We start from the raw sequence: 25,391 nt of genomic DNA on the forward strand, positions 1-25,391 counted from the left end.
ATTAATATTTAATGATAAATCGGGACTGTTGCTCCCGATCACGAAGCCTGCGGTCCTCTGCTCGCCCAGCACACAGATCATTATAACCCTGTACCCAGTAATAGGGAGGAAGGAGGGGGCTGTGCTGTGACACCCCTTCCCTCTCCTGCTGCAGTTCCGATCAGACCCCCAGCGCCTGTTTCGGTCTCTCCCTGCTCTGATGTGCTAACAGCACAGCTGCCTGCCTTGATTTGTCATAATGCAGAGAGAAGGAGAGAAAAAGAAGAAGCTTTTTTTTTCTGCAGCATTGCAGGTACGGAGGCACCGAGAGGACAAAAGAAGCAAAATAGCGGCAGGCTTCCCAAGCAATCCGAAGGGAGGCTGAGCAATAGCCCCTCCCCGCAGAGGCAGACAGTTGTCATCTGAGGGCAAGGAGAGGAGAGGTGGAAACAAAGCAGAGGCGTGCTCTGATCCAGCACTGCTGCAGAGACAGCAGCCCAGACCTGCATTCTTGGAAAGTCTGCTTCTTGCTCAGAGTTTTCTTAGAGGCAGAAAAAAACTAAGGATAGAATAGGAGGGGGAGGGATGTGGGGTAGGGGACCATGCTGTGCCACCCTCTCTGTATAATAACCCCAGTAACAAATCTGTAGTTGAGTGTTACTGGAAACTGGATCTTCCACAGTGTGGAGCAAGCAGGCTGGGCAGAGGAGAAGAGGTTCTGTGTTTACCTGTGGCACGTGTTGTGCGAGATCTGCTGTCACTCACTGCAGGAGGCTGAAGTTTAGAAAGAAACACAAACCTAACACTTAGTATGGCCTGTCTTGGCCAGGACTGTTCTATCTAAAAGTGGACTTTTCTAAGCTGGACTTTCAATGGAGAATAACGTAGAAGGTAGATGTTTTCTTCTGGGGAGAGGGGGTTGATGTGTTATGGTGTGTGTTGTGATGTGGTACATGTTGTCCTTAGTGTTTTGAACTATGCAACATTATTATTGTTTCAACTGTATACGAAGTAAACTGATTCAAACTACTAGTTAACCCTGACTAGCATTAAACTACACCTGTTTATTTATATTCCCTTCCATGAGGTTCACGAACTGATTAACCATTTTTTTTTACTTTGAGGACAATGAGTTTGCTAGGTTTAACATGTAAATAACTTAAATATAAGTTTTTTACCATATCTAGAGTAAGTAGCATTATCTTAACAATAGGAAACTGATGTGTTTCAGTTTATACATGCACATGCATAGTATCTTTCTATTATCTTTTGTTGTGAGGTCAGTGGAAATATTAATCATTGCTGCATTGTTTAACATGAGATGCAGCATCAGCTTTACAATGCAGCTCTTAACCTCTTCACTGCTGAAGGAGAGACATTTCTGCACAATGCATTTCAGATAATCCTGCACTGAAAGGGTCATATGACTCAAGCCTTCATAAAGAAGGTTCATATCTTCATGCTAAATATAGAATGATGTATATATGTAGTTACTTTTGCCCACAGAAGTGTAGCAGTGAACCCAGTGGACTTCATTTAATAGTTAAAATATTTTCAGCTATAGGAAAATGTTGCCAGGAAGATCGAATGAATGAATGAATGGTGTCATCATGGGAGTTAATAAAAACTGACGCCTGGCTGTTTGGCTTTGTTTCTGTGTTACCATTTGTTCATTGTGTGCATTCTTTAAAATGTTATATAGCTACAGTTCTAGAACTGAATTTAGGGACAAAGGCATTTCCTTAAAACTGTTTCATCCAAAAGTTCAATATTTGTTTAAACACATTAAAAATTGCTTCGCATTATTTTCTCTTTAACTTGTTTCCATTTTGTTAACAACCACGCTGATGTTATAGATATCCAGTTGACAGATGGTAAATACAGAATTACCTTAAAATTAGGCAACCTTGTTTTCTGGAGTTCAACGTGGCAGTATGTCGTTGCTAACCATAGAGATGATAACTATTGTCTTGTGCTAAATTAAAAAGAGTGCATGACAGGTAACATAGCTTTGTTCTGTTTGTAAATTAATGTGAGGATGTCATGGTTTGTCATTTTTTTAATATCTATTTGCAACTACTGTATGCCTTCTAAGTAATCTCCGGTCAAACAATACAAATTGGACTGATGCAAAATTGATATTTTTAATGGCATCCGGTTCAAGTATAACTTTTAGGCTTGCTAACTATGGAGAGTATATAGCAGTATTTATTTTAAATAACACGTGGTAGAAAGTTGTTGCCAATCTGTAATGATTCGTAGTTGGCAACAGAAACAAAGACAGCATCACAAGCAGAACCGATTCTCAATCCACCGTGTTATTCTCTTGGAATCATGGTTCTGAGAATGAAGTTGAGTTTAAATACAGGATGTTTGATGTAGTCGCATTCCAACAGATTACATTTAAAACAAAAGGCAGAAGTGTAGAATTGCTTATAATAGGACACTGTTGATAATTCCGACCATTCTTTGCCAAAATACAAGTTCATCTCTGGATTGTTATCTATCACTCACGTATGCCTTTGTCAGATATTGACCATTGACCAAAGAAATATAATAGTTAACACTGAACATTGTCAGAAGCACAGTTGCTGATAATAGGCAGATTGCACTGCTTTCTGCCTTTTGTGAGACCTGGCATATTGGGAAATGATTCACTATTTTATAGCACGTTAAGGTTCCAAACTGCTGCATTTGCTCAGCTGTACATTCATTACAAGATGTAGTGATGTCACATTTCCTTTACTCGTATATCGTTACATTAGCTTGAGCTCTAGTTTGGTAGTGCAGAGCACAGGCTGAGTTTTTTTATTATTTTTTATTATTGTAACCAAGTCCTGTTCATTGACGTGCGTGCATTTGTGGATAAGTATAGTAAAACATATGGTTAGAGCAAGGCGGTAATCCGTGTTGCAGTCACCGAGGCTTTTCGAATGGAAATGTTTCTGTTTGGCAATGCATAAAACATAACACTCGTTCAAAGAGACAGGACCAGGGTTTTAATAAGAGTATAAATATAAGATGTACTTGAAAGAGCAGATCAGAAAACAAAAATGTGCCTGTTGGAAGCTAATGGTTTTTTTATTGCTCAAATGTTTTCCAGCAACAAACAAAAGAATGGCTCTACTTCTTTAAGACAATTGATTCAGCTGTAATCCCATCACTGCACTGAGGAAGTATATGCACTTGTAACTTGTTGCTTCCCATTGATTTGTTTGATATAATGCATAAACATCATTGAGAAATTGAATTATGCAAATATATTACATAATATAATGACATTATTGTGTAGCCTGCTCCATATTGCAGTAGTCTTACATCACATTGGAAGTTTGTAATGTTCATATAGTTGTGGCTTAAACAAAATCAGTAGAAAAAAATGTGCACAACAAATGATATTCAACGACACAAACAAATGTCAAATCATAACCAGATCTTCTATATTACATAATCCCAACACTTTCTAAAACGATTCAGGCATGGAAGTCTGGAAGTTTTTAATAAATATATGAGCCCCGAGGATCCTTTTGTGAATTGAATTATTGTAATAACACATGGCAATAAACACTATGAGTTATTAACGATTTACAGGTAATAGTGCAGCAAGTGTAGGCTTCGATAATTACATTTGAATAATAAGAAATATCTCTGTAAACAAAGGTGCAAATTAAGAGGGACATTTGAGGAAAGATAGCTTGACCCCAAATTCTGTGGAACACAGAACAACTTCCACCTAAAAGACCTGATTTTATTTACTTTATCGGAAATGTTTCTCCTTGGCAACTAAGAAAGGATCCTGTTGTTAGGTAGTGCTTGCAGAACATAAGAACCTCTCATCCCAATTGTTGGTCTTACGCTTCCCCAAATAAGTAAATCTAGATAATTAACTTGATGGAGAATACGAGAGTGATGCTGGTAAAGTAATGTTATTTGGTTAAGCAGTGTAGTGGGCTATGTATCAAGCAAACACCATGCATTTCTATTCATCAGATGTACGAATTAGACACAGGTTTCTTTCACAGATAGAATTAATGCCAGCTGAGATCTGGCATTTAATTTATTTTTTTGCATAAAGAATGGAGATTAATTATAGCACATGTGACAACATTTATAGCTGCAATTACCATATGTGCGTGAAGTGGCTCTTGTCTTCTTTTTATTGAATGTAGCCACTCTCCCTGTCGCTTGATAACTCAAGCTGTGTGAAATTGATGTCAAATACTTTGATACATGTTAAAGCTACAATCCCGGATATAAAGATTTTATTGTATTATTTTACAGGAGCGGTGAGCCCAGTGTGGACCGGGTATCCAACAGGGAAACTGGGGAAACAATATGGCCGTCAGGTCGGGGCTCACTCTACCGGCCAATAGAAAAGTTGCAACGTCATTGGAAGATGACGTAGCAACTTACTATTGGTGGACTCGGTGGCCATGTATGTGGTCCTCTGCCATATTTGACATTTTATATATCAAAACCGGTACAAACATGTGACAAATTGCCCTTGGTATAGTGCAAAGGATAATAGTGCAAGTTACACACTAAAAATATGACAATCAGTATTAAAGCAATGGTTTCTAGTATTATTAAAGCAGTTTTTGTTGATGAACTGTACTATTTGCCTTGCAGTGGTTTCTACAGTGATTCCGACTTTTCCTTCCTTCTATGCAATCATGATTTAAGTGCTTGGGAAGGGCATAGGTTGCTGGCCTCCCATATCATGATTTTGTCTTCTGGCTGAACTTAGTATTTATAATATAGACTCCAAATAGAAGTTACATAGTTACATATAGTTACATAGTAGATGAGGTTGAAAAAAGACGTAGGTACATCAAGTTCAACCTATGCTAAATTTAGACAACGGATACTTTATCCTATATCTATACTTATTGATCCAGAGGAAGGCAACAAAAACCCCATTAAGGGGAAAAATTAATTCCCTCCTGACTCCAAGAATTGGCAATCGGATTAATCCCTGGATCAACATCCTTCCCATGTGTACTTATTTGGTATATCCCTCTATACCTTTCCCATCTAAAAAGATGTCCAACCTTTTTTTGAACAAATCTATTGTTTCTGCCATCACAGTCTCCATGGCTAATGAATTCCACATGTTGAGATGTGGTTGTATAGCGCACAGCATCCAAAAACGCAAGCAGGTCTGGCGAAAGCTTTCTTTATTGTTGGCAAGGCATAAAACAGAGGGACGCAGCCCTTCAACGCGTTTCGTGCAAAGCACTTTGTCAAGAAGTGCCTTTACACGATATACAGCCACTTAAATACAAGATATCAGTCAACTCTCGCGATATGTGGTGACGTCATCAGCCCGCTATTATCCAATGAGACAACCATACCCCGCGCATGCGCGACGCGATCGAGTCCTGCAATAACAACAATCACAACATACCACCTGTCTCACTGCTGTTGCGCGTGTATCAGCTGGCAGACACAGCGCTATTCAGGAGACTCGCCCTGGTTGCTGCCACCGTGTATACCGGACCCTCCGCCCCGCGCATGCGCATGTTGGTGCTCTCAAATGCCTTCTCAATTGAAGAATCGAGGTACCCGAGCTGTCAAAAAGTAATGTGGCAGACTCACATAAATCGCTTCCACAAGAAAGGCATTTAACAATTGATACACTTACACTTATGCAAAGGCGGTCTGTTGCTACACAAATCGCGATGAGTTGGCCATCAATGTACCCATATATAAAAACAAATCAAAAATATGTGGAATATATCCTCTGTGAATAAAACTAAACTAAACCTAAATACAACCTTAAAAAAAGTATACTGCTATACTCATGTAAAAACAATTGTGCTCCCTCCTGATGACTTATGATCATTATGTCTAAATAAAGCAATATTTAAATGTTGATTTATTTCTGCTGTGGAGAACCTAATAGAAAAAGCAAAAAACAAAAACACATGTTTAAACAATTATGTACATGAGGCATTAGTATGAGGTACTATGTTAAGAGGGAACAACAGTACAAGACACTAAGTTGATATATGTTCGTGCCCATCATTGAACAAATAATTTTTCATTTAGGATATTCTTATATTGCCATTAGCAGCTCTTTTCCCAATCCAATCACATGATCTTTTTTAGAATATTAAGTTTTTATCTGTAATAATTAATGTAGATAAATTTTTCAATTTAGTCCACATAGAATAACATTTCAATATTTCAAGATGTATGACATGTGTAACATTTTAGTATATCAAGATATCAGGAGATCAGGTCATATCCCAAGGAAAATTGTCAGTATATAATATAATTTACATTATTCATTTGTATACATAACAATTACTGTATAAACATGGATGATGACCATTTCTGTCCTAACGTTCATAATTATTTTAAGAAATGGTTTATAGTCCACTCCACATTAATTCCCTCTGGGAACCTTGTTCTGAGTGTAAAGATCCAGAAGGACTCTCTACAGTTCAGAGTGTTGAGAATATCACCCCCTCTTTCTTGTTTTTTGATTTTCTCTAAACCTATGAACGAGAAGTTCTTTATACTACCCTTACTGCATTGCGTAAAATGTTTTGATACAGGATGTTCTAGATCCCCTTTGCGAATTAGTCTACAGTGTTCTTGCATTCTTATTTTCAGAGCTCTCGTAGTTCTACCAACATATCTCTTCCCACAGCCACAACTGATTAGGTACACTACAAAGTTTGTGTTACAATTAATATAGCTACCAATGTTGTGTTTTTTATGTGGACTGTGGGAAAAGAAGTGCTGCGAGGGCCTCATGAACTGACACATGTTACAGTTATTACATCTGTAGGAGCCTTTGGTCAAGAACCGGTCAGGTTCACCCACTTTGGTGGATATAGCACTTGGTGAAATAAATGCGGCCAGCGTCTTAGCTCGCCTGTATACACATTTCGGGCCTGAGTTCGTATACTCACTTAGAATGGGATCCATTCGTAGTAATTCCCAATGTTTGTTTATGATCCCTCGAACCTGACCACTTGATCTGTTGAATTGAGATATAAATAGGGGGCACACCTTGTCATTTTGGTGAATTGTATTCTTCCCCTTTTGCTCGTTCCTCGCTCTGGACCCAGGGGGTAGAATAGTTTCTCTATCAATCTTCATTACCTCTTGTACAGTGGATTGGAGGGTCTCCCGGTCATACCCTCTTTCTATAAATTTATTTGTCAATACCTCAGACTGAACCCTGAAGTCACTCATAGAAGAGCAATTCCTTCGTAGTCTGAGGTACTGCCCTTTGGGTATTCCTTTAACCACTGATCTGGGGTGGCAGCTGTCCGCTCTCAGAAATGAATTCCTTGAATTCGTTTTTGTATATACGTCTGATTGAATAGTATTGTCCATATCTATATAAAATAGAATGTCAAGGTAGCTGATGTGTTGTGAGTGATAATTTATTGTGAAATGAATATCCAATGTGTTATTGTTAATATGGTTGAAAAATTCTAAAAGTGTTTCTGTGCTCCCGTGCCAAATGAAAATTAGGTCATCTATGAAACGCTTATAGAAAATAATATTGTGTCTAAACAGATTGGTGCTATTATAGATAAAGGTGTGCTCCCACCACCCCATAAACAAGTTGGCATAGGAGGGGGCAAAACTTGTCCCCATTGCCGTCCCCCGAAGTTGTAAATAAAACTTGTGCTCAAAAAGAAAATAATTGTGTGTGAGAAGAAAAAGTATAGATTCCATAATAAATGTTGTCATTGGTAAAGAGCTACCTGGACATTCTATAAAATGTCGGACAGCCGTCAAGCCCAGATCGTGTTGTATTATCGAGTAGAGGGAGACCACATCCATGGTCACCCACAGGTAATCTTTGTCCCAAGGAATCTCTTGCATTTTGGTACAGTAAGTAAGTCCCCTGAGTCCAGAATGTGGGACGGCAAGGTCCTAACAAAAGGCTGCAAATAGGAATTGACATATCGAGACAGACCATCTCCCAAAGATCCAATACTGGAGACAATCGGCCGACCTGGAGGGTCGACCAACGTCTTATGGATCTTTGGGAGATGGTGATATATCGGTATGACAGGTTGAAGATTTATTATGAAATTTGATTCATCTTTATTCAATACATGTGTTGCTGTTCCTAAATCTACTAGCTCTAGTAACTCCCTCAAAAAAAGATATGTAGGGTCCCGTGGTAGTACAGAGTAGGATGATACATCCCCAAGTTGGCGAAAGGCTTCCCTGAAGTAGTCTGTCCTTCTCTGCACCACCACTGCTCCCCCCTTATCTGCATTTTTAATTACTAACATTTCGTTCTCCTGTAGAGATTTGATGGCTGCACGCTCATCTTTGTTTAAGTTATCATATCTCCACTGGGGAGATGAGAGCCCTTGGGCTAATATTCTGAGGTCCCTGATCACTAGATTCTCGAACATAGTGAGGTATGGACCTTTAATGAAAGTGGGGTAAAAAACTGATTTTTCTTTAAGTCTGGATCTCCAATCCCCATGAATATATGATTGTGAATCCTCCACATTCTCTCCCTGTGCTAAAAGATCTTCCATGTCTCTAAGTGTACATTGATCCTGAAAGGAATCTAGGGAGCTAAGGGTTAAAGAAGGGAGGGGAGTGGTTGTAGGCAATGTTTGACAATAATCATCCTGTAATACTTCACCTGAATCTGTCGCCGTCAGAGATCCCCCACTGTTTGGTTGATGGAAGAATTTTTTCAAAGTCATCTTGCGCACAAACTTGTGGACATCCACCGCCACACCAAAGAGGTCGATGTCCATTGTTGGCGCGTATTTTAACCCTTTATTTAGTAACGAGATCTCTGCAGGCGACAGCTCCATTCCTGAAATATTAATTACATTGTTAACATTACTCAATAATTCTTTTTCCTTTTGTTTGCCCTTTTTCCCCCTGTTTCTCTTCCCCCCCCTCCTTGTCCTTTTTGGTCTCTCCTGAACATCAAGTAGTTTTTTGACTGTTGGTCAGTGTGGTAAGTTTCCACTGATGTGGATGGGGTTGGATCCTCCCGGGAGCTGTTACCTCCAGACGGACGTCTCTCATCCCTGGGTTGATTGGTATTAGTACGTTGTAATCCACTTGTTCTACTTTCCATGTCCATAAAAGAGACAGAGTGTGGAATTGTTTCAGCGTCAGATAACTCAGAATCACCACTCTGGTATTCAAAGTTACTTGGTTTCAGGATCGATTTATTCGGGGTTGATCTCCGCGGCATATTCTTGTTTGGCTCCTGTGAAAAACGATCAAAAACAGGCACAATTCTTTGCCAATTATAAATTTGATTCTTTTCGTAATCAATACGATCACGGTCGTATTTGTTTTGTTTCCTTATCATTATTTCCCTCTCAGCCTCCTCTGTTGTTTTGGCTAAAATTTTATCAAAATTTGAAAACCCCTCAATGTCCTTGAATTTACGTAGTTTGTCCTGTAGTTCCTTAATCTGATTGTCTAGTGTTGCTTTCTCCTTTATTTTATGTTGCAGTATTTGATCCATTAAACTGAATGAACAGGTGTTTAGTGTTTCAATCCACGTTTCCTCAAATACTTTATCTGGGAAACCAAAGGTTGGGGCCTTTTTAACCCTTAAGCCCCTGGGTATTCTCTTCATTTTGAGGTAGTTCTCAGTAGCAACAATGTCCCACCAGATCCGTGTTTTATAGATTAGTGAGCACCATTGTTCTATCCTTAACCCTGAATTCCACATGTTAACTGCCCTTACTGTAAAGAACCTTTTCCTTTGTTGCTGGTGAAATTTCCTTTCCTCCAACCTTAAGGGATGGCCCGAGTCCTTTGTACTGCCCGTGGGATAAATAGTTCTTTTGAAAGCTCCTTGTATTGTCCCTGAATATATTTGTATATAGTTATCATATCCCCTCTTAGACGCCTCTTTTCTAATGTAAATAAATCTAATTTAGCTAGCCTCTCCTCATAAATTAGAATGTCCATCCCCTTTATTAATTTGGTGGCTCTTCTCTGCACTCTCTCTAGTTCCATTATGTCTTTTGTTAAGATTGGTACCCAAAATTGTACTCCATATTCAAGGTGTGGTCTTACTAATGCTTTGAAAAATGGGCATAATTATGTTTACTTCCCTTCCACCCATTGCCCGTTTGATGCAAGATAAGATCTTGTTTGCCTTTGCAGCTACTGCATGACATTGGGCACTATTGCTAAGCCTGCTGTCTACAAGCACTCCTAAATCCTTCTCCATCAAGGATTCCCCCAATATATCTCCATTTAATTTGTAAGTCGCCTTTTTATTCTTGCATCCCAAATGCATAACCTTACATTTATCTGTATTAAACCTCATCTGCCATTTACCTGCCCACGTTTCCAGTCTCTCCAAGTCCTTCTGAAGAGAAATTACATCCTGCTCTGATTCTATTACCTTACACAATTTAGTATTATCAGCAAAGATCGAGACTTTGCTCTCGATCCCAACCTCAAGGTCATTAATAAACAAGTTAAAAAGCAGGGGTCCCAGTACCGATCCCTAGGTACTCTACTCACGACTTTAGCCCAACCTGAAAAAGTTCCATTTATGACAACCCTCTGTTGTCTGTCCTTTAACCAGTTTTCAATCCAGGTGCATATATTATTACTGAGTCCAATTTTCTTTATTTTGTACACCAACCTCTTGTGTGAAACCGTATCAAAAGCCTTTGCAAAATCTAAGTAGACCACATCAACTGCATTACCCTGGTCTAAATTCCTACTTACCTCCTCAAAGAAACAAATAAGGTTAGTTTGGCAAGATCTATCCTTTATAAATCCATGCTGACTATTACTAATAATTTTGCTTTCCATTAGGTATTCCTCAATATTATCCCGTATTAAACCTTCAAGTAGTTTCCCTACTATTGAAGTCAGGCTTACAGGTCTGTAATTTCCCGGTTGTGATCTAGCTCCCTTTTTAAATATAGGCACCACATCTGCTTTACGCCAATCTTGTGGTACTGAGCCTGTGGAAATGGAGTCCTTGAATATTAAATATAATGGTTTTGCTATTACTGAGCTTAACTCCTTGAGAACTCTTGGATGTATGCCCTCGGGGCCAGGTGCCTTATTTACTTTAATTTTTTCAAGTCGCTTATGAACTTCTTCCTCAGTTAACCAATTGTTCATTAATATGGAGGTTGTGGCTTCCTCCTGCGGCACTACTATTGAACTTGATTGTTCCCTGATAAACACAGAGGCAAAGAATTTGTTTAATACCTCAGCTTTCTCCTTATCTCCAATAATAATCTGCCTACCCATCTCACACTGAAAGGGTCCTATATTTTCTTTTCTCATTTTTTTGTTATTAAGGTACTTAAAGAACTTTTTAGGGTTGACCTTACATTCTATTGCAATCCTTTTTTCATTATCCATTTTTGCTAATTTGATTGGCCTTTTGCAATTTTTGTTACATTCCTTATAATTCTGATACGATGTCTCTGTCCTTTCTGACTTAAAGAATCTAAACGCCTTCCTCTTCTTGTCCATTTCCTCCCCTACCTGTTTATTTAGCCACATTGGTTTTGACTTATTTCTTTTATACTTATAAGTGGGCTTTTCTAACAATGTTTTTAAAGACTGCCCATTTATCTTCTACATTTTTCCCTGCAAAAACATCATCCCATTGTATTACTACTAGATTAGACCTCAGTTTATTAAAATCTGCCTTTCTAAAGTTTAAGGTCTTTGTTGAACCCAAGTAATCTGTTTTTTGATAATTTATTTCAAATGAGACCATGTTATGATCACTGTTACCCAAATGTTCCAGGACTTGAATATTTGTTTTTACTTCTACATTGTTTGATATGACCAAATCCAGAACTGCCCCTCTCCTGGTTGGTTCCTCAATAATTTGGGTCATATAATTGTCTTTAAGCACCCCCAAAAACCTGTTTCCTTTTGTTGTAACGCTAATCTCATTGCCCCAATCTATGTCTGGATAATTAAAATCCCCCATTATTGCAAACATGACCCCATTTTGATGCCTTCTCTATTTGCAAAAGTATTTTAGCTTCCTCAATCTCACAGATATTTGGTGGTTTATAGCATATTCCCACAAACATTTTCTTTATACTTTTACCTCCACTGCTAATTTCTATCCACAAAGTCTCTACATTTTCATCATTCCCTTCATAGACACCATCCCTTATAATAGGTTTTAGATCCGGTTTAACATATACACATACTCCACCTCCCCTTCTATTTGTTCGATCCGTCCGAAAAAGAGAATAACCCTCTAAATTAACTGTCCAGTCATGAGTTTCATCCCACCATGTTTCAGTAATGCCTATCATATCATACTGCTCCCTTGCAGCTATTAATTCAAGCTCCCCCATTTTATCTGTCAGGCTTCTTGCATTAGCAAGCATGCATTTAAGTTTTTTTTCAGCCTGTACTATTATCTTATCTGCTCCTTCCTTTCTGCTCCCACTTGGTTTAGTCTTTAGAAGTTTTCTAGTATTATCTGTATTTACTATGGGTGTCTCACTGCTTGTCAAACTTGCACTTGCCCCCATTCTACCTCCATACCACCTTGTATCCTCATCTATTCCATTTAGTTCATTATCTGTTTCATTCCCCTCCCCCCTCCATCCTAGTTTAAAATCTCCCCCAACCTTTTTAGCATTCTCCCCCCTAGCACAGAAGACCCCTCTTCATTGAGGTGCAATCCGTCCCTAGAATATAGATGGCACCTCTCAGAAAAGGAGTCCCAGTGCTCTAAAAACCCAAACCCCTCCTTCCTGCACCACTTTCTTAGCCATGCATTAACCTCTCTGATCTCTGACTGTCTCCCTGCGGTAGCGCATGGCACTGGTAGTATTTCAGAAAATACTACCTTGGAGGTCTTTGCCTTAAGCTTTTGGCCTAGATCCCTGTAATAATTTATTAGGACCCTCCATCTTTCTCTAACTTTGTCATTGATGCCAACGTGTACCAAGACCGCCGGGTCAATCCCAGGCCCCCCCCCCCCCCCAACAAACTGTCTACCCGATCCGCAATGTGCCGAACCCGAGCACCCGGGAGACATCAAACTGTTCGGTTCATGCGGTCCCGGCAACAAATTGCCCTATCTACCTTCCTAATAATGGAGTCCCCTACCACCACAATCTTTCTTTGTATCTGAGCATCCTGAGTCCCCACTGTGCTGGAGGAACTATTCCCCTGGCTGCTAGAGGAATTAGTCTCCCCCAGCCTTCCCATTTCTGCCCCAACATTCCCAATATCTTCACTCAACATGGCAAGTCTATTGGGATGTATCAGCTCAGAAACGACCTGCCTCTCCCTATTGCCCTGCTTCCCCTTCTAACTGTCACCCAGCTACCTACCAGCTCCTCACTAACAGCGCCACCATCTGCACCACTAGTCGAAGCATGGGCCTGCTCAGTGAGCTCTAAACCCATTTCAAGATTGCCAATGTCCCTCAATATTGCAAGTTGCCTCTTCAGATTAGCAATCTCTGATTCTAAAGAGACCACCCGCTCACACCTCTCACAGCGGTATGCTCCTTGGAATAGCTGCTCCAAGTGCACATACATGTGGCAAGATGTGCATTGAGTGGCATTTTCAATCCTTCTCATTCTAGCAACTATGAAGTTTATAAGTACTAACAGTAAACTGTACTTCAATAAACTATACCTTGTTTAACCGCTTCCTTGTTCAAACTGCTTCTGGTTCTAACTGCACACACTTTAAACAACCAGCACTTCAAATCAACCTTACAGATCAGTCAGTATACGCAAGTTAAAAAAGGAAATAAGACTGATGAATATGTTTGAGTGATTTTCAAGTATTTTTAATGATAGCTTGTGCCAATAAGGAGAACAAAGGACAGACTAGTTTCCATGTGACGCATCCCTCAATTATCATAAGGGGCACAATAAACTAGAGGCTATTGAATATTAATCTGTATCAAGCTCCTAAAAAGTGTATTGTGTATTGTGTGCCATATATATATATATATATATATATATATATACTAACTTTTGTGCCCGGCTTTGCCCGGGGAATGTAATATTGAATACATCTCCCCAACCCTCCCCCCCCTTCCCCCCTGCTGCTGGATGGAGTGAGATTTGTCTCTGTGCGTGTGTCTGTGTGTCTCCCCCTGCTGCCGGAACATATCCCTGCCCCCCCCCCCCACTGTGGCACATCTCCCCATGCTGCTGTGGCATGTCCCCTCGCTGTTGACACATCTCCCCGCCCCCGTTGGTACATCTCCCCTCGCTGGCGGCAAATGTTCCTGCCCCCCCCCGTTGGTACATCTCCCCCCGCTAGCTGGCACATCTCCCCCCTCTCCCCACTACCCCCTCCCCCCCCCCCCCGCTGGCACATCTCCCCCGCACATCTCACACCACACACACACAGACACAGAGACACACACAGCGCCGATACAGGCAAGGACACGCCCCCTCCCTTAGTAGCCACTCCCCCCCCTGCTCCTGCTCTAACATATTTGCTGGACAGTCGAGGGAAACTTAGAATGTCCATAATTTGGGAGGTGAGTGACATTGGAAGCTCATAATAGTTGCGTTGACCTACAAATCTGCAGCAGAATGTCCAGTGAAAGTTTTGTTGTGCTACGTGGTGCCGTTTCTGAGATTTCGATGCTTCGGACATACAAAGAAACAAACAAACGGAATCCAACTTGGAATATAGTATAGATATATATATATATTTTTTTTACCCAACATTCAGAAATTGATATATCCTAGAATGTGTTTTGCGAAACTCCTCCCTATCTGCTTTTATTTATATACGTAATCAAGCATCCAAGAAACCCACTGGGAAAAGTGGTGCAGAGTTCCTGTATACTTTAATATTGATGCAGCAGTCTGGGGGCAGAGGGAGTTTATATTACTGGGTCTTGAGATATGAGGTTTTATACAGTGGGCAAAAATACTTTTACGGCGGACACAGCATAGCTGCCGGGGTCAGACTAGCTTCGGCAGCCAATAAAAAGCTAGTGTCACCGGAGACATGCCAGAAAAGTGGGGAATGCTGCTTTGACATGTTTAATACACCTGAAATAACCACTGCCTGCACATGTAGCCAAACAACTATTCACTCAGATGTTTTCAATCAAAAGTCTAAGATGAAGTAGGCTCTAAATTTCAGAGATAATGGGGAGAATAAGCAGACAATGGGTTATTTGTTAACGTCTCCTCGCCAAAAAACGAAATCAAAACGGTGCTAATTAATCGGATTTATCTAAGGAAAACATTTTCACTGGTAGATCGGGGGATCTTTTGCAACTGTTTTTGCATCTGCAAATCATTGATAAGTAACCCCAGAAGTGTGCATAGTTCTGCTTTTATTTGTTGTACATTCAATTGTATTTGTGTGTTTTTGCTAAGACTCATCTGTTGATTATTCCTACATATTGGGTGGGAGGGGTTTTCATAAAATTTGGTTGACAAATACCAACTTAATATTTAGATTTAGAGGCAGTGAGTAGAATTGTTCTATTTTCAGGCAAACCTCTTAGTTGCTTCTGTTATAATTTGCAGTGTTTACATATCATCAAAATCAATACTGAGTGGCATATTCAAGAAGTATACAGCATGTATACTTTCTCCCATACTACCCTCCCATTAGCATACATTATATTTCTTTCCCAGAAATGAGAGCTTATTTGTGAATGGGAAAAGCTTATTAGAACTTTTTAGTTGTAATCACCCTTCCAGTTATTGAGCTTTAAATTTCCTCTAGTCAAGCAAACATTCGTGTTAATGAGAGGTGCCAGAAACTTGAGTGGTTTAGCATGAGCTACATTACCCAATAATCAATTCGTTTTTTAAACAAGGATTATCGTAGTTTCAAAGAAATGTACATGGTTCCTGGACATCAGAAACCCATCCAGCCGAAAGTGATACAGTTTCACCTAATTGTTTAGAATGAACTGAAGCTTACCAATACAAGACAAAAGATGATGTCATCAATCTTTCTCACAACTGGAAATAAGTGGGTCACATGGTCCATTGCGGGCTACACTTGGATCGTTTGTGCTTCTAGCTAAGAATACAATATGTAGATCTAACATCTTACACTGTTATTATCCATCCCCTGATTAACAGATCCGGCAGTACTAACAGCTCAATAAAAAAAAATGTAGTTTACTGTCACTTTGGTGCCTGGCTGATTGTAAAGATTGTTTCAAAGAAATGCATGAGAGCTTGGAATTTCTCAATGGAACTGTTTTAATGTGATTATTGTCTTGTTTTGTTGGTATGTTCTGGTCTTTTAGTGTTAGATGAGCATTACAACGTGGATGACTTTGATGTAGAGTTATTATGTAACGATATTGCTTAACTTATGTAGAGGTATTTGTCCTATGCAGGACAGTTGTCTTCACTGTATTGTCCCCGACCCACATGGCTATAGTTCATAATTGTGGTATCAGTCAGTGGTAGAAGTGTGATGGTAGTAGGGCAGGCGTCTGCAACCTTTCAAGGAAGAAGAGCCATTTTATAAAAAAAAATGTCTTTGTCCAAAATATTCAGAGAGCCGCAAACACATGCATGAATATTACGTCGTGCCCGCCGGAAGTTGTGGCGCGAGCTTCCGGTGTGGGACAGTGCAAGAGAGATGTAGGCAAGAAGCTGGTGAGACGTCGGGTCCGGCGGCAACAAGAGGTCCGACTCCAGCACTGGCTTGGCCCCCCACAGCCACTGCTAGGACAGTGAGGGAGAGAGGCAGCAGCTGGGGAGCGGCAACCTGCGGACGACGGAGGAGAGCCGCAAATAGATGCGGAAACAGCCGCATGCAGTCGACCCTTTAATAGGAGACAGAGAGTACCACTGCTTTGTTATTTAAAACCGCAATTCCATTTTCTTTGGAATGACACATGGATTTATTTCAGAAAGCCTCTCTTGCTGAAACATTTCTGAAATTTGGTGCAATATCTTTGCCTCAGTGCTTAACCTTAATAGTGCCGGGGTGCCTGGGGGCGACAGAGCCATTGCACTTCCGTGTCATGTGATCACTCCTGATCTGGTTGGATGCCAGAAATGGAAGTGGAGTGAGCTCTATTTTCTTTTCGATCAGACTGGTCGCTGTGGCGGAATTGTCAATGCAGTCTGCCCCTAGAATATGAGCAAGGGCACTGTAAATGTAGATTTTTATTTTAAAAGTCAGCCACAGAACCACTGCTTTTTATAAGCCACATTGATCACTGATCAGTGACCTCTGTCCAATATTCAAACAATATTCTACTTGTCCGTTTAAAAAAGAGAAACCTAAAAATAACAGGTTATTCCCTATTTACGTTTCTATAGGCTTTCACAGCTAATTTTTATGGATAATATGTAGTGGGCACCTAATTTAATCTGCAATTCAGCTGACTGTAAAATGATATCTTTTGGAATATTGCATGATTTTTATATGAAGTATATTGTATTTTCTACTTAATAAGCCTCAGCATTTCCTACAGTAGTGGTAGAGAGGTTTGTGTGGTCGGTTTAAGGACAGCATGATAGGGATGTTATTTTTTTCCATGGACCAATGGTCATCCTTATAATAGTAGCAACCAAAAGAGAAGGAAATGATGCAGGCAAGATAGGGTGTGGCTGTATTAGTGAATGTGGAACCCTGCAGACATTGTTGGTCTGTGAGAAATTATAAACCAAACTATGTTTTATGAAAATATAATCACTGCAAAACCTCTAGAATTTCCATAATGTTTATTTTTTTGCTGAGTTGAATTTATTGCACACAAAACGCAATGTTTTGCAGAGCAAACCTCATCTTACATTGTGTTCCTTTGTGAAAAACTGCAGCATCTATTGTGTATTAGAATATGTACATTTGTCATGCTAGATTGCCTATAAATGTTTCCCTGGTGGAGCTAATGGTTAATATAAGAACATTCTTAACACAACTAATAATCCAATCGTTTATATGACTACGTGACAATGTTCTTCATAACTACTTTATCTCTTCCCTACACATAAAAGATCTTTAATTACCTGTGTAAATATTCAGAACTCCTGTTTTGTTTTTCATTTAATGCGCAGTTGAAACATGTTTTGTGCATAGAGATAATGTAGATACATAGGATCCTTTTAAATATGTTGTAAAGCTGCTTCTCAGTAACGGAGAAGGGTCGAGCTCCATTCATATTGAGTAAGGTCTTGGAAGCATAGATATACTGTAGAAAGCAAGGAAGGGGGGATACCCAATGAAGGACCCTGAGAGGTTCAAAAGCTTGTAACATTTCAACAACTTATTGGTCCAATTAAAGGTATCATACCCCTACTCCCTCCTCCTACATATTCTGTAGAATATTAATATCTGTTCACTGTGCGTACAATGACAAAACAATAGAAAGTTTCATATCTTTACAGGGAACTTGATGTAATATGCTTGTCACCTTTGTCAAAGATTTGACAGCACTAGATTGACTGCACACCATAATTTTAGGATAGAAAGGGCTACTGTATGTGTCTGAGAAACTGTATTACCAGTTTCCTGTGCGCATGATTAGCAGTGCCATTCCTTAGTGTCGGCATCACATTTAAAAATGTGTCTTAAAACAAGATTTTTAAGCAACAAAGGTAATAACAGCTCAGACACGGACGCATAATTGACAGCCTGTCACAAAACTAGGCAGTTTGGTCTTTATTATCTCATTTACCAGGATGAATGATTCGTTTGCTCAGTCAGATCCAGCATCACTGTAAAAATAATGTAATCTTCTGTCCTAACTAAACATGCCGAAACTGTCAAAATCCATTCCCCGGAATTTCCCCTCAAAATCCGTTTCGAGGTATAAAATCCGTCTGGGGATTGGCCATTAAATAATCTGAGTGGATTAATCCAAATCCTTAATTTGGATACAATCCGGGTGGATTTTTAAGAATCCACATTCAGTTTCCATATTGAATTCGAAAACCACTTCAACAGATTGTTACAAATCTGCTCTGTCTATCCCCCCTCGGATTTAATCTGAGTGCGGATTAATAACAATACAACAGCAAATTATTAATCCGCTATCTGGATTATTAGTGATAGAAGAAAAAAGGCGGATTGGTCTTTTTGAGACTGATCAACGGAAATCCAACCACTCCGAGGCAGATCGAAATCCACCAAAAAAATGGTGTCCCTATCTAGTCCTAACAAGCATCTTAATTTATACCTGATACTCTTGTGTAGGGAGATCAGTACACATACCGTTATTAAATTGTACATGACAAACAAAATCACATTGCTAAAAACGACCAACAATATCAATACCTACATTCTTTTTCTACTAAACTGGTATTAGTAAATATTTATTCTAAGTCATTACTGTATATTGATGCGGAAGCTTGTCCAAAGAAACATAACATGATTTATTTTGAAAACAATGTGACTGTTTTTATAGAAGTGTAATTTAGAAGTTACTGTAAATACATTTTGTTTTCAGAAAGAGGCATGGTGGCTTTATCTAAAGTTGTAGTCATCTCAAAGTCTATTCAATATCTAGTTCAATATATGAGTGGGAGGTGTCATAGGGTTTGTGGAGACAAGGAAATTACACATCTTCTAAACAAGTGTTCATTAGGCCACTTGTGCTTGTATAGGGAATTTAAATCTAAACATGTATACTGCAGAAGCAAGAAAAGCTTTGACTATGATCTGGAAGACAAGGTATCTATTGAATTATCACTTAAAGGTTCGGTCCAAGCGGCATTTTTTGTTGTGTATTTTTTTTGTAATCAGTCTGAAGCAGGGGTCTCCGGAGCTGAACCACGTTGATTTCAGCCCTGGGGACCCCTTGCTTCCCAGGATACTTACCTCCGTAGGGGTTGCTGGTATCTATCAAGTTTAAATGTCCTGGTCAAGTGTGCCAATAGGAAGCCGCAAGGGATGACATCACGGCTTCCTATTGGTCCACGTGATGCGGGACATTTAAGCCTCCATTACGAGAACCCAAACTTGTCCAGCCAGAGCTGCTACCAGCACCCCCTTCCGAGGTAAGTATCTCAGAAAGCAGGGGGTCCGCGAGTCTGTAATCAACGTAGTTCAGGACAGGAAGCGCGGTCAGACACGGACCAATAGCAGACAACTCCAGCAACCGGCAGTACACCAAGAGAAGGTCGAGGACTTCCAATCCAGCCGGAACCTGCAGGATCGGTCTAGCGGTGTGGGAGCCAGCGGTCACTTCCAGTGTGGTAACATGTCCCTAACATATCATGTCCTAAAATTTCACCATTGATGTACGTGTAATACACACCTGCTGATCTAATATTCATTTACTAATATATACTACACTATGAGATTTTTTGCGCTGTTTTCTTTTTGTTTTTTTATAAGTAAAGCACAGGAAAAATATCAGGGAAGTTTTACCAGAGTAGAATAGCTAATCTTTTTTTTTTTTTCTTCTATAATGAAGAAGTCAACCTGTTTTAAAACACAATCTTATACATCTTTCCCCTATCAGATACGTTAAAATACATTTTAGCTGTATTCAAGCGTTTTTTACATTCTTACAGTATGTTTCCATTGCACATTATCAACTGGTTTCCTGAATATGCTTCTATAACATAGTAAGATGTTTTTGGTGCAGCACTGATTTTAAAGACGAATAAATGTAGTATTTGTTAAAGATACCTTTAGGCCAGGGGTTGGCAACCTGCGACTCCCGAGCCGAATGCAGCTCTTTCAGCACTTACATGCGGATCTCCTCTGTCCTGGGTTGCCGCTCCCCAGCTGCTGCCTCTCTCCCTCACTGGGTTGCCGGTAGCTGCGGGGGGGCCCAGCCGGAGGTGGCCAGGCCTCTTGTTGCCACTGGGCATTTCCCCAGCAGCTGGCCTGCCTCCTACGCTGTCCCACACGGGCCTCTCTGTGACGATGCACACCAAGAGGCCCGGCGTGGGACAGTGCAGGAGTTAATGTTAATACTTATACAGTATATACCTCTTAGTGTGTGTACGGTATATGTATGAGTTTGTGGGGGTGTAATATTCATGCATGTGTTGCGTCTCACTGAATATTTAGACACCATTCTTTTTTTAATAAAGCGGGAGTGTGTAGACCCAATAATGATAAATGCCCGCTGTATTCGTTTGTCTTCTTCCTCCGGTATGTGATTGGTGGTGGGGGCTTGGTTGCGTGTTTCTCTGCTTCGGTATACAACCGACTTCTCCCCTCTCTCCACGTCCGCGTTCTGTCACGTGGAACAAACCTCTCATCTCACGCGATCCTCACTCCATCAGCCAGGCTCCACAAAGGTGTCTCCGAATTCTCTCAAAGATTCCTTTCCAGCAACACCGCTACAAACAGCACACAGGCACAGATACTGTAGGTCCAGAGTCCTCCACTCCTATAGAAACGTGCTCACCCTACGCGTTTCAACTCCGTCTTCGTCAGAGGAGCCTGGCTGACGGAGTGAGGATCGCGTGAGGTGAGAGTTGGTTGTTCCATCATTACTGGGACTACACACTCGCGATTTACAGCATTAGAGGTACAGGTACCAAGTTGAGAGCTTTAAGCTCCATGGGAGACATTTGTACAGCTAAAGCAGGACTGATGCTGGTGTAATTCCAGAGACTTATGAGCCTAGTGTGAGAGACTATACTCATAACACAACTTACCTCTTATGCTACTTTATATGCAGCTTTTATGTGCTATACCTATGTTTTAGGTTTTTTATATTTTCAATAAATAGCATTACTTACACTCCTTTGAACACCTCACACATTTTATCGACCCCTGAGTAGATGGTTTTTCTATATCCTGTTCTATGGAATACATTCCTGTAAAGGACCATTAGGGTTTAAATACTCTATCAAGATCTAGTTCTAACGTTATTGGGATTTAGTTGGAAGTTCATACCTTGTTGATCCTGTGGCAGTATACAATCTGGGTTATAGGAGATTTCAGATCCCTTGGATGATCCAGTTCCACAGTGTGAATATATATATACTGTATATATATATATTATATAATAAAAGTGACACTATATTGAATTGATTGGTAGCAGGATGTGCTTGGTTATTATTGTGATACTTCAATAGGAATCAATATACCTTAAACATGTAAACCAGCACAAATCTTACAATTCCCTGCGGATTGTCTACATATATGTATATTCATGGCATGCTATATATGAGTAAAGAACAATGTATGATGATCATAGACAGTGACATTACTTTTAGCTTATTTCTGCCTTGAAAGTTAGGTGCTGAGGTTGGTAAAACAACAACTCTAATACATATTACCTAGTGGCACTGAACATTTAAAGCAGTTCAATCTACAAACTTTACATCAGTGAGGATACATCTGAGAATTCCATCTGTGTACCAGATTCCGTATGTTATCAGTAAAAAGAGCTACAGTATTACAATAAGATCCACAAGTTTCAACCTGTGGCCACATTTAGTCACTCTGTCTACTTGTAGCTGCACATTAAAGAAGATAAAAGAAGATGTTTCTGCTATTTTATACAAGTCCTGTTTTCTGATAAAATGGCTGCTTTGACTAATTGAGCAGAAAAGACCTGTGCTCAGTTACAGGTATCATGGACTAGTCTAGTACCGTATTTTAAACAGATTTGTAGGTTTTGTGACCAATTGGTTGGATGGTTAATACTATGTTAATGCTATGTTATGTTACCATAGACTGTAATTCTGCTTACTTCATTCTTAATTCAATCGAATGAAAGAAAAACACATTTTGGTATAGCGATTTCCCTGAATTACATGGAAACATGTTTGTAACAGCCCTGTATTGAAAACACACACACACACACGTATATACAAGTTATTTATGTTTTTGGTATTTCAGTAAATGGTTGTATGATTGTAACTGCAAAAGGAATTACCTTTACCTGTATTTATTTGCTCTATGAGCATTTGACCAAGTGAACTTTGAAAGTAGAATTTTTAATTAGTAGTGAACCATTTTTTATGCAACTCTAATGAGGGCTGTGACATTAAACAGTAGTAATGCTCCCATTCCAATATGCTCAGATTACTTCATTTACGTCTACATCTGCCTCATCTGCACATGCTATCCTTGATCTGCTGAACTTTTCACCTCATTTATCTGTCAATAAAGCTCTTTAGAATGTTTCATTTATCTGCTATTCACATGGGAAGATGATTTACAACGTAATATACGCATGCTTTTTAAAGTCTGATTTATGCTGTAGTAAGTTAATTTGTTTATTGCCATTTAACTGTTCTTTCATAAGGCAGAGAACCTTAAGGCCGTTCTATACTGTGTGCGGCCATGCATGTGCGAACGCGTGTGCACGTGCCGCATGCTTTTCGTGTGTGTGTGAGTGTAGAGATTGTGAGTCTCACACACACACACACACACACACACACACACACACACACACACACACACACACACATACATACACACACACACACACACACACACACACATATACATACACAAACATACATACATACACACACACACACACATACACAAACATACATACATACACACACACACACACATACATACATTACAGCGCCGGTAGCGGCGCAAAATTATTCATTTCCTCATCTTCTCCCTCGTCGGTCCGCTCCAAGCTCCCTGCCGTGCACGCCCGGCCCTATTATAGTATGGCTGGCTATCCCCAGCCAACTAAAACCAGTCTTATAGAGCAGGGGGGCTCAACCACAGTCCTCAAGCCCCCCCAACAAGTCAGGTTTTTAGGCTATCCCTGCTTCAGCACAGGTGGCTTAATCAGAGGATGAGCCAAAGGCTAAGCCTCTGATTGAGCCACCTGTGCTGAAGCAGGGATAGCCTGAAAACCTGACCTTATTGGGGTTGGGGGAACGACTTGGGAACTGGAGTTGAGCCCCCCTGTGTTAGAAGGTCTAAATGATTTAGGATTATTTTGCCCTTGACACTCCCAGAAAGGGTATGCCCCACTCACCCTATTATCTAAATAAGCTTGAATTTGAGTAATTTGTAATAGTTTTATCATTCTGTTTTAGGTTGAACCGCTATAGTGTAACATGTCTGCGGGGAGATCCAAAAACTGTCTATATATTTTTGCAGCCTTGGCTGCGGTTCACAAAATCACAAAATATTGTACACTTTCCAAATTAGAATGTGATTATCAAAGCCTTGCACTGTACTTGTATTGATGACACAGAAATTGTCATACTGTATATGAAGAGGCATGGTGAATGGCAGAATTTAGCCAAGCTAAGCATTGCCCTGCAATTTTTAACCCCTTGGCTGATTTAAAGGGCCTTCAATGCATTACTGTGCATTGCTTTGCAGGCTCTTCAGGCAGTGAAAGGGTTAGCTCCTTTGTTGCCAGAGGGTCTTCCATGGTATCCCTAAGCATTGTATGTCTAATTTCTGGAGAGCAATGCTTTATGACTACCCCCAGTACTGGAAGAGTTAAGATTGAAGCATAAATTCATTCCTTCTCTGTGACAATGTTAATGGGAGAATTGTAATGCAGTGCTGGCCGCATGGTTCTTAATTAAATTACTCTGAAGAGGTAATCTATTTTTGATTGCTTGCGGAAACAGTAATCAGTTACAGATCATGTCCGCTTTGTCTTCAGTGTAATATATAACCGGTCGCTGTGTTTGTGGTGCAGGATCATGCATCAATAGCACTTGTTACAGCAGTAAATTGGATATTCTTAGCTCCATATTACCTTATAAAAAGTAATGGCATTAAAATGCAGGTAACTATTAATCAGTTACTTAAACTCTGTCACTCCTTAAAGAGCTAGTCCCACATAGCTGAATATTTTGTAAACGAGTTATGAAGGGGATCGGTTTTCCCAGCATAAAATTGTATTTGTTTTTTAAACTTGGTTGAAAATGAAGTACAGTGCGGTTCCTTTTTGCATTGAACATTCTGAATTACTTGGTCAGCCCTTATGGTGATGTCATCTTTCTCAAGGCCTACATCACTCCTGGCAGAGGACCAAACAGGAGAAAGTCTAGGTCTGGCTTAACATACAGTGACATCACACAAAAGGGAGGAGCCAGAGAAAGTAAAACCCATGGGATTTTCACATTATTACAGATATCTAATTTTTAAAAAGGCACCAAGTACCTAAAGTACATTTAACAATATTATATGCCACAAGGGTGCTAGGAGGTAGAACTGCACCTTTAGCCCTTTCACTATTGCATGGTTGCAATCGTTCTCCACCCACCCTGAACAGAGGAAAAACGTTCTCCAATTTCTTACCGAATGCTGATATGGTAGTGACGATGTGCTAGAATGCTGCAATCTGGCATGCTATTCATAGAATGTCACAAGGGCCATACGCGTGCTGTCTTTTGTTTTTTATTGCTGTTTATTTAAGTTTTTCAGGGAAATACAGTACATACTGTATGTCATAGCAAATCAATAACAATAAAAAAAGTATAGCGGGGGGAGCAGGTTTAGGAGAGGTAACAGTGTTAGGAAAGGTAACAATAGTGTGTCTCAATAGTTTACACAATACATAC

General features: G+C 39.9%; 1 protein-coding gene across 9 annotated transcripts in view; it reads left to right on the top strand.

Annotated features, from left to right (window-relative positions):
• The window catches only part of CAMTA1 (calmodulin binding transcription activator 1), a 1,668,879-nt gene that overhangs the window by 1,532,662 nt on the left and 110,826 nt on the right, over window positions 1–25,391 (top strand). Inside the window, exon 1 of one of the 9 annotated variants that reach the window (XM_075605015.1) lies at window positions 177–870. The exons of the other annotated variants lie outside the window; for them this stretch is intronic. Coding sequence (XP_075461130.1) covers window positions 852–870 — 19 coding nt within the window. The 5' untranslated portion in view covers window positions 177–851. Of the gene's footprint in view, window positions 1–176; window positions 871–25,391 lie in introns of those variants that run through there. 9 annotated transcript variants of the gene reach the window in all.

The sequence above is a fragment of the Ascaphus truei genome, chromosome 6, assembly GCF_040206685.1.
Source record: "Ascaphus truei isolate aAscTru1 chromosome 6, aAscTru1.hap1, whole genome shotgun sequence".
NCBI classification, from domain to species: domain Eukaryota; kingdom Metazoa; phylum Chordata; class Amphibia; order Anura; family Ascaphidae; genus Ascaphus; species Ascaphus truei.